This window comes from Pongo abelii, chromosome 8, assembly GCF_028885655.2.
Source record: "Pongo abelii isolate AG06213 chromosome 8, NHGRI_mPonAbe1-v2.0_pri, whole genome shotgun sequence".
NCBI lineage: Eukaryota > Metazoa > Chordata > Mammalia > Primates > Hominidae > Pongo > Pongo abelii.
In genome coordinates this window covers 98681493-98693847 of record NC_071993.2, presented here as the reverse complement: position 1 = coordinate 98693847, position 12355 = coordinate 98681493, and the positions used below count along the sequence as shown (strand labels likewise).

Sequence of the window (12355 nt, the reverse complement as noted above, 5' to 3'; positions counted from 1 at the left end):
AAATTGAAGAAGACACAAATAAATGGAAAGCTACCCCATGCTCATGGATTGGAAGCAATAATATTGTTAAAATATCCATTCTACCTAAAGCAGTATGCAGATTCAACACAATCCCTACAAAAATCCCAATGCCATTCTTCACAGAAACGGAAAAAGCAATCCTAAAATTTATATGGAAACATAAAAGACCGTGAATTACCTAAACAATTCTGAGAAAGTAAAACAAAGTTGGAGGCATTACGCTTCCTGATTTTAAATTATATTAAAGCCTACAATCCCAGCACTTTTGGAGGCTGAGGCAGGAGGATTGCTTTAGCCCAGGAGTTTGAGACAAGCCTGGGCAACATAGTGACACTGTGTCTCTATGAAAAGTAGAAAAAATTATCCAGGTGTGGTGGCACATGTCTGTAGTCCCAGCTACTCAGGAGGCTGATGTGGGAGGATTGCTTGAGCCCAGAGTTTGAGGCTGCAGTGAGCCATGATCATGCCACTGCCTTCCAGCCTGGGCAACAGAGTGAGACCCTGTCTCAAAAAAAAATTATATTATAAAGCTTTAGTAATCAAAACAGTAATGGTACTGGCATAAAAACGGACACATAGAACAATGGAACAGAATAGAGAAGAAATAAATTCAAACATATATGGTCAACTAATTTTTGATAAGAGACAAAATGGGATAAGGGTAGTCTCAATAGTGCTGGGAAAACTGGATTTCCATATGCAAAAGAATGAAATTTGATCATTATCTTACACTATACAAAAACATCAATTCAAAATGGATAAAGAACCTAATTGTAAGACCAGGAACTATCAAACTCCCAGAAGAGAACATAGGGGAAAATCTCCTGGATATGGACCTTGGCAAAAAGTTTTGGACATCACACCAAAAGCTCAAGCCACAAAAGCGACAATAAATAAATGGTACTACATGAAACTAAAAAGCTTCTGCACAGCCAAGGAAACAATCAACAAATAAATGGCAGCTACAAATTGGGAAAAAACATCTGTGAACCATATATCAAATAAGGGGTTACTGTCCAAAATTTATAAAGCACTCATACAACTCAATGGTAGGAAAACAAATAACCTGATTTAAAAATGGGCAAAAAGACCTGAATACACATTTTTCCAAAGGAAACATGAAAATCACCAACAGGTATATGAACGGGTGCTCAACACCATTAATCATCAGGGGATTGTAAATCAAAACCACTATGAGATACTACCTCACACCCGTTAGGATGGCTATTACCAAAAAGTCAAAAGATAAATGTTGGCAAGGATGTGGGGAAAAGGTTGTACACTCTTGGTGAGAATGTAGATTGGTACAGCCATTATGGAAAACAGTATGGAGATTTGTAAAGAAATTAATAATCAACTACTATATGACCCAGCAATTCCTCTTCTGGGCATATATCCAAAGAAAATGAAATGACCACCTCATAAAGATATCTGCACTTTCATGTTAATTGCAGCATTATTTACAATTGCCAAGGTATGGAAACAACCTAAGTGGGTAAACAAAATGTGATATATACATACAATGGCATATTATTCAGACTTAAAAGTGAAATAAATTCAGATACATGCTATAACACAGATAAACCTTGAAGACATTGTGTTAAGTGAAATAAGCCAATCACAAAGGACAAATACTGTTAGGATTACACTTACCATAAGATATCTAAAGTAGTCAAATTCACAGAGACAGAAAGTAGAATGATGGTTGCCAGGGGCTGGGGGAAGGGAGGAATGGGTACAGAGTTTCAGTTTTGAAGGATAAAAAAAAGTTCTGGAGATAGATAGCTATAGTGGTGCACAACAGTGTGAATCTTTTTAATGTCACTGAAGAGTACACCTAAAAACAGTTAAAACAACAAATTTTATGTTATGCATATTATGCCACAGTTTTTTAAAAAATAACTCCCCTTTTCTGATATTGCATGATATGTCTACGTGCCCTTACTTTTTACTCTGGGAACAATGTTTGTGACAGAGAAGCATGGTCTCTGGAGTATCTCTTAATTACAGCTTTCAGATAATAAATTTTTTATTGTAATTAGAGCATTATGCCACAAGATGTCGTTCTTTCATTAAAAATGGTACCAATTCGGTTCAGTAGTTGTTAACAAAAAGTGATGCCAAGGCAACAGACAAAAGCCTGTGACTACTCATCCATGCTTCACACATACAAAGACAGTTTTCTGGGAAAGAAAGGGCTTCCAAGTGTGAAATGTATTAATTAGCTACCCTTATTTATGAAACATGTTAATGTTTCTAATCTTCATAGGTACAAATTGGTTTTCATTATAAGTTGAATTGGTGTAATTAATTTTTTTATTTTTATTTTTATTTTTATTTTTTTTGAGAAAGAGTCTTGCTCTGTTTCCCAGGCTGGAGTGCATTGATGTGACCTCAGCTCACTGCAACCTCTGCCTCCCGGATTCAAGTGATTCTCTTGCCTCAGCCTCCCGAGTAGCTGGGATTACAGGCTTGCACTACCACGCCCAGCTAATTTTTGTATTGTTAGTAGAGATGGGGTTTTGCCATGTTGGCCAGGCTGGTCTCGAACTCCTGACCTCAGGTGATCCACCCGCCTTGGCTTCCCAAAGTGCTGGAATTACAGGTGTGAGCCACCATGCCCAGCCTGAATTGGTATAATTAAAATATAACTAATAGTAAAATACAAAGACAAAACATAAAGATCACTGATCACTGAAAGATGTTAGTGGTTTTATCACTAAATGATGTGTGACCCTGGACAAGTTATCTAGTTTCTCTGATTTTACCAGAGTGGTAAAAACTTACCACTGTTTCTGAAGTCAATATACATTACTATATATTTAATATATACTACTATATATTTAAACACATTCTTCTAATTCTAAAGTATTTTGGTTTTTATAGTAGTAACCAAACTATAATTGTTCAAATATAATACTAACAGGAGTTCAGTAATAGAAAATGCCATATGCAAGAGGACATTAGGAAATATAATAAGAATTCCTAATATCTTGAGGAAGTATTTAAGTAAAATATTTACTTGTGTAAAAAAATTACAGTCAGAGGTATAAACCCTTGCAATTAAAAAAATCAGATTTATTAATGAGAACATTTTTAAAAGATGATGGAATATTCTGAAGTTTAAAAACAGCTTTGCTAAGGGTCATTTCTGTGTGTCACTTTATTTCTTTTTATATAGCTGTAGTATATTTAAACAATAATGCTGTCTTTTATAAGGGTTTGTCTATTTACCTATTCTTTACTCAGACATTGATGTAGACCTTGTCAGATTATTCTGAGTATTGTTAACAGTGCCTTTTTGATGGAATTCACACTTTTTGGCTGTCAACTTGTGCCATATACACACAAAATTTTGTGGAAGGCAGTTTTAACTTTTTGAAGAATATCTGTCAAAATTTAAGAAAACAAATGTATAAAATTCCATTTTTTCCAGTTTAGCATTTCTAGTAAGCAGTGAGTTTTTTTGTTTGACATACAGTGATGGTGGCATTATTGATAAGCTATACATGAGACTGCAGATTATATTGAATCATGTTAAATGTACAGAAATAAAATATTAAATTTATATCATATTTTCCCATTTGAACCAGTGGGGAAAACCCCACAGAAATCAGCAAGTTAACATTTCAATTTCTTTCTTATTTGACTAAGTGGAAAGAGATTCTTTAAAATGTATAACCTGCCATTATGTAATTTGGTTTCATTTTATTCTACCTGTTGTGTGAGTTTAGTATATTTAATTTACTTTTTGTTACTCTTTACATACTATTTATTTTTGTTACAGTTTTTAATTGAAGATGGACTCTGAAAATTGTATAGGACCAGTGTCCTATTAATATGATTAATATATTAAGAAGAGCCACACGAAACCCATGACAAAATGAATGGAAATATTCTTTCTAAAAATTTAGAAAATTTTATCCTTTTGCATTTATTATGTAAAATTATTTGTTTTACAATATCAAAATTTTTCATTTAAAGAAAAAAATGCTATGAAACATTTGAACTGATGAGCCACAGAACTTCAGTTGAAACTTTTTTCACTTTTTAGCATGCTAAATATAAATCTGAGTTTAAATATTCTGTTTAATGGCCATTTATAAATTCAAGCACTACCACTGGTCAGTTTTGTGTGATAGAATAAAAATATGTTACCTGCAGTGTAAGTACAGCACACTGTCAAATTCTTTTCCTTAAGGTGCACAGTACATGTACAGATCGTTATAGGCCACTGTTTTGTAATGTAGTACATTGCTAATCTATTATTCCTATTATAACTGTTTGCAGAGAGAAAATAATTGAATTTTTCTAATAATCTATAAAATTATGCTAACTTCTACAAGTAGGCTTCTAAATAAAATTTTTAAAAAGTGCAAAAAAAAAAAAAAAAAAAGCTTTGCTTGGTCAGCACTTTGAGAGGCTGAGGCAGGTGGCTCATCTGAGGTCAGGAGTTAGAGACCAGACTGGCCAACATGGTGAAACCCCTTCTCCACTAAAAATTAGCTGGGTGTTGTGGCAGGCGCCTGTAATTCCAGCTACTGGGGAGGCTGAGGCAGGAGAATCGCTGGAACCGGGAAGGCGGAGGTTGCAGTGAGCCGAGATAGCACCACTGCACTCCAGCCTGGGTGACAGAGTGAGCCCCCGTCTCAAAACAAACAAACAAAACAAAACAAAACAAACCAACCCCCGCACACACACACAATCCCCCCCTCCAGAAAAAGCAGCTTTGCTTAAATGTAACATTTTCAAGATCCAAGAACACATTCATTCTCTCCTTTTTTTTTTTTTTTTTTTGAGAGGCAGTCTCGCTCTGTCCCGGGTTCAAGTGATTCTCCTGCCTCAGCCTCCTGAGTAGCTGGGATTACAGGCGTCTGCCACCAAGCCTGGCTAATTTTTGTATTTTTAGTAGAGAAGGGATTTCACGAGGCCAGGCTGGTCTCGCATTCTTAACTATTAAACAATTTCAGTTGGTAATCTTACTTTTCAACTACTATAATACAAATAATTTTTTTAAACTTCTAATTTTTGGAGGACATTTATAACTGATTTATAATACCTAAAAGTAATCAAAAGCCCAAATGTCCACTCCTGGGTGAACTGCTGGGCACTATTATATGTTAATAAACTAGGATATTATATTTTTATTAGTAGTAGCAATTATTAAGATTGAGAGCCTTAAGAAAGGCTATTGGAAATAATAGGTAAAAATGTAAAACTCAGAATATGAGAAATAGAATGTAAATAATATAATTGTGTAAAAAATGCCTAGTTTAGAATACTGAAGTTTGTTTTGTTTCATTTTATTTAACTTTTAAAACTTAGATCTTTTGTTTAATTTTTATTTTTTGGATGGTTAAGTACGTGAAAGAAGAAAAACTTGGTTAATTTTGCCTGATTACTTTAAACATTGGAAGCAAAATACAAGATTTGTATTTCATACTACAGGACCGCTTCCATCATCCATCTGGAGAGACAGAGAGAGAGAGGGAGAGAGAGAGAGAAGCGCGGCGGTGATAAGTCTCCCAGTGTGAGAGAAATCGGGGAGGGGCGAAGAAGGGTAGGCCTCTTCTGTTCCATTGATACCACGTTCATTCACAGGGAGCCGGCTAAAACAGACTACTCCCCCGTGCAGTCGTTCCCTCTACCCTAATAAGGCTTTGGCGCCTCTCCCAGAACTCGGTAAGTTCAAAGTGTAATAAAGTGCATGTTTCCAAGGAATCATCTGAAATGATTTTGTAGATAGTTTATTGCAGGTTGGAGAAGGGAGAAAATGAAGGAAGGGGTAGAGGGGGCAATTATCACGCATCGTTTTGCTATCATATTTGAGAGGTGAAGAAAATCTCAATGCATACATGGTTTGAAAGCGATTATTTAGACAGTAAGCAGTTTCCCCAGGAAAGCTCCTCAGAGGGTCTCCTCGCAGGCTGCAGCTTCCAGAAAGTCTGCGGAAGGGTAGTTCGCAGGTGGATGTGTCTGGGCGAAGCGCTGCGCGTGGCGCAGTTGGTGGCAGTCTCTGCCTCTGTCCGCAGGTCCTGGGGAATGCTCTTTGCCTGGTCCAACCCCGACAGACGTGGTCTGAGAAGAGCGGAGCGCGGAAACCGCGGAGCATGAGTCCTCCGAGGCTGCGAGCGTCGCTGTCGCCGTCGCTGCTGCTGCTGCTGAGTGGTTGCCTCCTCGCGGCTGCTCGGAGGGAGAAAGGGGCGGATAGCAACGTGGCGGAGCCGGTCCCCGGGCCCACTGGCGGCTCCTCGGGTCGCTTCCTCAGCCCCGAGCAGCACGCGTGCAGTTGGCAGCTCCTGCTGCCCGCCCCGGGGGCCGCAGCGGGCAGCGAGCTGGCGCTGCGCTGCCAGAGCCCGGACGGGGCGCGCCACCAGTGCGCCTACCGCGGGGATCCGGAACGCTGCGCAGCCTACGCCGCTCGCCGCGCGCACTTCTGGAAGCAGGTGCTGGGAGGGTTGCGCAAGAAGCGGAGGCCCTGTCACGACCCCGCGCCGCTCCAGGCCCGCTTGTGCGCGGGCAAGAAGGGCCGCAGCGCCGAGCTGCGGCTAGTGCCCCGCGCGTCCCCACCCGCACGCCCCACCGCCGCGGGATTCGCGGGGGAGTCCAAGCCCCGGGCTCGGAACCGGGGGCGGACCCGGGAGCGTGCGCCTGGCCCAGCCGCTGGGACCCCGCCTCCCCAAAGCGCACCTCCCAAAGAAAACCCCTCTGAGAGGAAGACCAACGGGGGCAAGAGGAAGGCGGCCTTGGTCCCCAACGAGGAGCGACCCATGGGGACCGGGCCCGACCCCGACAGGCTGGACGGGAACGCGGAGCTCACGGAGACCTACTGCGCTGAGAAGTGGCACTCGCTCTGCAACTTCTTTGTCAATTTCTGGAACGGCTGAGACTGCCTGCCGGCTTTGGGAGGGATGATGGGGGAGGCGTGGGGAAGGGAAAGCTAAGGGCGTCTTAGACCGGGGCGGGGGGGGGGTGGTACTGTGATAGAGACTGGGGAGAAGTCCAGGTTCTCGAATGGGGGTGGAGGTAAGGGTGAGGTGCTTGGGATAAGAGTGTAAGGGGTATGGAGAATCTCTGGGATAGCAGAGAAGTTAAAAATTTTGAAAAGTCTCAGTCCTGATTAAGAGCAGGAATAATAATGGAAACAGAAATAGGCGTACCTTAAGTGTGCAAAAACTGGAGACCGGGGAGAGAAATCGATGCAGAGAGAGGCTGAGAATAAGGGGGAGATAGAGTGACTAAAGTGATGTGAGTCCCATGTGGGGATGGGGATGCAATGTTTATTGTTTAACATTTCTGTTAAATGCAGCCATGAGCAATTGCCAACCTGAGCCAGGTTGAATCAATGTCTTCTCACTTAATCAGCTAACAAGACTGCAGACTTTTTTCCCTTTCTGAATTGGTATAAACTTGGATGCAGCGTGGTGAGTGTCATAGATAACCTCTATAGGGACAGAAGCCTCACAGGTCAAAACTGACTCCAAGGAAAGGTTTGCAGAATGATTTCCTTTCCATTCTTTTAGAAGAGCTACTTTTTTTTTTTTTGGCCCCCTGACAGGGTCTGGTTTGCCCAGGCTGGAGTGCAGTGGCTAGTCACAGATGCAATAATAGGCACTGCAGTCTCCAACTCCTGGCCTCAAGGGATCCTCACATCTTAGCCTCCAGAATAGCTAGGAGTAGGAGTAGCTGGGACTACAAGCATGCACCGCTGCACTTGGCTTGGAAGTGCTACTTTATTTTTATTTTTGAGACAGGGTCTTGTGTCATCCAGACTGGAGTGCAGTGGTGCAATTATGGCTCACTGCGGCCTCGACATTCCAGTCTCAAGTGATCCTCCTGCCTCAGCCTCCGGAGTAGCCCGGACTTCAGGGGTGTGCCACTAGAACTGCTACTTTTTAACGAAATGGTGACTAATGTTCTGGAACTTTCCCATTAACCTTCTGCATTTAGAAGTGAATTATAGATGATGAGTGCTCCAGTAAAAAGTGATTCTCTTTATATCTGATGATTTTTTTTTAAACAGCTAAAATGTAAGTATGTATCTCAGAGTCATTTTGACCATTATGGAAGTTGTATCTCTCTGTTTCATGTAACTAATTATTAATGTATTTCATTTTTAGTGTGATGTAATGATAGACTGTGTGTGTATATGTTAGGTGCTCAATAAAAACTGTATGGTTAGATTTAAAGAAGTGGCAAGGCAATGGAAATTCTACCTGCATTTGATCTACTTCCAAGTACACCTTGAATTAAGTTCTTAAACACATCTTGAATTGCTGGGAAAAGACAGAAACTAAGAAGTTGACATAAAGCAAGAGTCATAAACTGGCAGCCACCTGGCCTTATCATTGTTCTATTTGATTTGCACCCTGGTTCTCTTTCTTTTTCCCTTCCTCCCCACCTTCCTCCCATCCATTGTTGAATCTGTGGATGCAGAGCCCACAGATGTGGAGGGGCAACTATATATGTATATATATATGTTTTTCCATTATATATATAAATGTGTGTGTGTGTGTGTGTGTGTGGCAACCACTTATTTGGGAACTTGAAGTTAAATCCTCATGGTCATTCCCTTCTTAACAAGGTGAGATCGCTTTATTCTGAACATTTTGGTCCTCCATTTGAAGCATACCATTGCACACTATATTAAAACAACAACTTCATAGTCCTTGCACCCTAAACACCTATGATCTCAAGAACACAAAATTTGTTCATAATAAATCAAAGTTAAATTCTAATTCTTCAAATAAGAGTAAATCATTACTTTATTATTCTCTTAACTCTACAAGTTCCGTATGGTGGCAGACTATAAGTACATAATATATTTACTTACATGATCCCTACCTCCTGGTATTCTCACCTCTGTGTATTCCTCTTTCTTTGATTATGCGCAGGGCCTGTGAATTGCTTCTAAGCATGGTGGGTACACTATCACCTGAAAGATGTATCTTAGTTTTCCACATTCTGCTGATTGAAAGAAAACTCTGGGTAAGTTCCAATCTTGCTATTCAACAGGACAAGGTTCAAGGCCAAAACAAGAGTCCCAGAAAAGGTCAAGCTAGAAGCAGCAGGGAGTCAGGCCAACCTGAGTAGAAATGAACAATGGAGGCTCTAGGGAAGAATCATTTCCTTGCCTTTTCCAGCTTCTAGAGCTGTCCACATTCCTTGGCCCTTGGTTTTCTTCCATCTTCGAAGCCAACAATCATCTCATTCCAACCTCTGGTTTTTGTTTTTTTTTTGAGACGGAGTTTTGCTCAGTCGCCCAGGCTGGAGTGCAGTGGCGCGATCTCGGCTCACTGCAAGCTCCGCCTCCCGGGTTCACGCCATTCTCCTGCCTCAGCCTCCCAAGTAGCTGGGACTACAGGCGCCTGCCACCATGCCCAGCTAATTTTTTGTATTTTCTTATTTAGTAGAGACGGGGTTTCACCATGCTAGCCAGGATGGTCTCGATCTCCTGACCTTGTGGTCCGCCCACCTTGGCCTCCCAAAGTGCTGGGATTACAGGCATCAGCCACCGCGCCCAGCCCCAACCTCTGCTTTTATCATCACATCTCCTTCTCTGACTCCCTCTTTCTTGCCTCCCTCTTTTTTTTTACTTAAAAAGACACTTATAAATACACGGGGCCCATTCAAATAATCCAGGATAATTTTTCAATCTCAAGATCAGTTGGTTAGCCAACTTAATTCTATCTGTAACCTTAATTTCCCATTGAAGTCTAATGCAATTTATCCCAATATATTCACAGGTTCTGGGGATTAAGATGTCAACACGGGGCAGGGGTGGGAGAAGTGGGGGTGGAGGGGGGAGTGAGAGCATTATTCTGCTTACCACAAGTGGCTACGTCCAACATCGTAAACTCCAAAACAAAGGAAAAGGATAAAGAGGGACATTCTATAATGAGAGAAGGATCAACTCACAAAAAAGACAACAATCCTAAACGTGAGTGTACCTAACAGTGCAACAAAATACATGAAGCAGAAACCAATAGAACCGAAAGGAGGAATAGATAAATTCGCTATTTTATCTGGAGACTTCAACATTTCTTTTTCAGTAATAAATAGAAAAAGAAGATAGAAAATCGGTAAGAATATAAAAGACCTGAACAATACTATCAACAAACTTGACCTAATTGACCTTTCTGGAATACTGTATCCTATAACAGCAGAACAGCAGACTACACATTTTCAAATATGCACGGGACATTCACCAATATAGACCATATTCTGGACCATAAAACAAACTGCAACATATTTAAAATAATTTAAATAATACAAAGTATATTCTCTAACCATAAAGGATTTAAGTTAGGAATCAATGAAAGGAAGAGATTTGGAAGTTTTCCAAATATTTAGAAATCAAACAACATACTTCTAGATAACCCATGGGTCAGAGAGGAAGTCATAAGGGAAATCAGAAAATATTTTGCACAGAAAAATTATTCTTCTGCCTAGAAGTTTTAAGATTCTCCTCTTTAGGTAGGATTTCATTGTTTGCTATGAGATGCCACTTTTCTTTGAAATACTCTAGTGTTTTCAAAATGAGATACCCAGCCAATGAGGTCATGAAATCCATTTAGTGCATTAAAAAAAAAAAAAAAAAAAAAAGGACAAAAGAAAATAGAATATAGGCCAGGTGCACTGGCTCGTGCCTGTACTCTCAGCACTTTGGGAGGCCAAGGCGGGCAGATCATGAGGTCAGGAGTTCGAGACCAGCCTGACCAACATGGTGAAACCCCATCTCTACTAAAAATACAAAAATTAACCAGGCATGGTGGCATGTGCCCCTAATCCCAGCTACTCAGGAGGCTGAGCCAGGAGAATAGCTTGAACTGGGGAGGCAGAGGTTGCAGTAAACCAAGATGGCACCACTACACTCCAGCCTGGGCAACAGAGGGAGATTTTGTCTCAAAAAAAAAAAAAAAAGAAAATAAAAGAAAAAAAAGAAAAGAAAATAGAATATAAAATATTGGGCCGGGTGCGGTGGCTCACACCTGTAATCCCAGCCTTTGGGAAGCTGAGGCAGGCGGATCTCTTGAGGACAAGAGTTTGAGACTAGCCTGGCCAACAAGGTGAAACCCTGTCTGTACTTAAAATATAAAAATTTGCCTGTAATCCCAGCACTTTGGGAGGCTGAGGCAAGCTAATCACCTGAGGTCAGAAGTTCTAAACCAGCGTGACCAACATGGAGAAACCCCAACTCTACCAAAAATACAAAATTAGCTGGGCACGGTGGTGCATGCCTGTAATCCCAGCTACTCGGGAGGCTGCGGCAGGAGAATCGCTTGAACCTGGGAGGCAGAGGTTGCGGTGAGCCGAGATCGCACCATTGCATTCCAGCCTGGGCAACAGAGCGAGATTGTGACACAAAAAAAAAAAAAAAAAAAAAAAAAAAAAGGCTGGGCGCAGTGGCTCATTGCTCACGCCTGTAATCCTACCACTTTGGGAGGCCGAGGCGGGCAGATCTCCTGAGGTCAGGAGTTTGAGACCAGCCTGGCCAAATGGTGAAATCCCGTCTCTACCAAAAATACAAAAATTAGCTGGGCGTGGTGATGGGGGCCTGTAATCCCAGCTACTCGGGAGGCTGAGGCAGGAGAATCACTTGAACCGGGGAAGTGGAGGTTGCAGTGAGCTGAGATCGTGCCACTGCGCTCCAGCCTGAGCGACAAGAGTGAAACTCTGTTTCAAAAAAAAAAAAGAGTATAAAATGTTGGCCTGGCACGGTGGCTCATGTCTGTAATTCCCGCACCTTGGAAGGCCAGGGCGGGCAGATCGCTTGAGCCCAGGAATTAGAGACCAGCCTGGACAACACGGCGAAACCCTGTATCTACAAAAAATTTTAAAAAAAACAAAACTCTTGCTGGGCGCAGTGGCTCACGCCTGTAATCCCAGCACTTTGGGAGGCCGAGGCCGGTGGATCACGAGGTCAGGAGACCGAGATCATCCTGGCTAACACGGTGAAACCCTGTCTCTACTGAAAATACAAAAAATTAGCCAGGCGTGGTGGCGGGCGCCTGTAGTCCCAGTTTCTCGGGAGGCTCAGGCAGGAGAATGGCATGAACCTGGGAGGCGGAGGTTGCAGTGAGTGGAGGTCACACCACTGCGCTCCAGCCTGGGTGAAAGAGCAAGACTCCGTCTCAAAAAAGAAAAAAGAAAAAAAAAACTTTTGCACTAAATGAACATAGGACATATCAAAATTTGTCTATTGTAGCTAAAGCATTACTTAGAGATAAATATAGAGCATTAAATGCACATATTAGAGAAGGTAGTGGCAGAGCTAGAACAGAAGCCAGCTCTCCCCAGGCTTTCTACGATATGGCATTGCTGGCGTTTCAGG

At 41.7% G+C, this 12355-nt stretch overlaps 1 protein-coding gene across 1 annotated transcript; it reads left to right on the top strand.

Annotated features, from left to right (window-relative positions):
• The first annotated feature begins 5551 nt into the window (after window positions 1-5551).
• FGFBP3 (fibroblast growth factor binding protein 3) lies at window positions 5552-8352 on the top strand. Its single transcript, XM_002820972.5, has 2 exons — window positions 5552-5703; window positions 6054-8352. Exon 2 carries the CDS (start codon window positions 6132-6134, stop codon window positions 6906-6908), a length of 777 nt encoding a protein of 258 aa, XP_002821018.3. The 5' UTR covers window positions 5552-5703; window positions 6054-6131; the 3' UTR covers window positions 6909-8352.
• The last annotated feature ends 4003 nt before the right edge of the window (window positions 8353-12355 follow it).

Bases quoted from the DNA above. Each gene is read 5' to 3' on its own strand.
- FGFBP3 (XM_002820972.5), top strand. From the start codon at position 6,132: ATGAGTCCTCCGAGGCTGCGAGCGTCGCTGTCGCCGTCGCTGCTGCTG.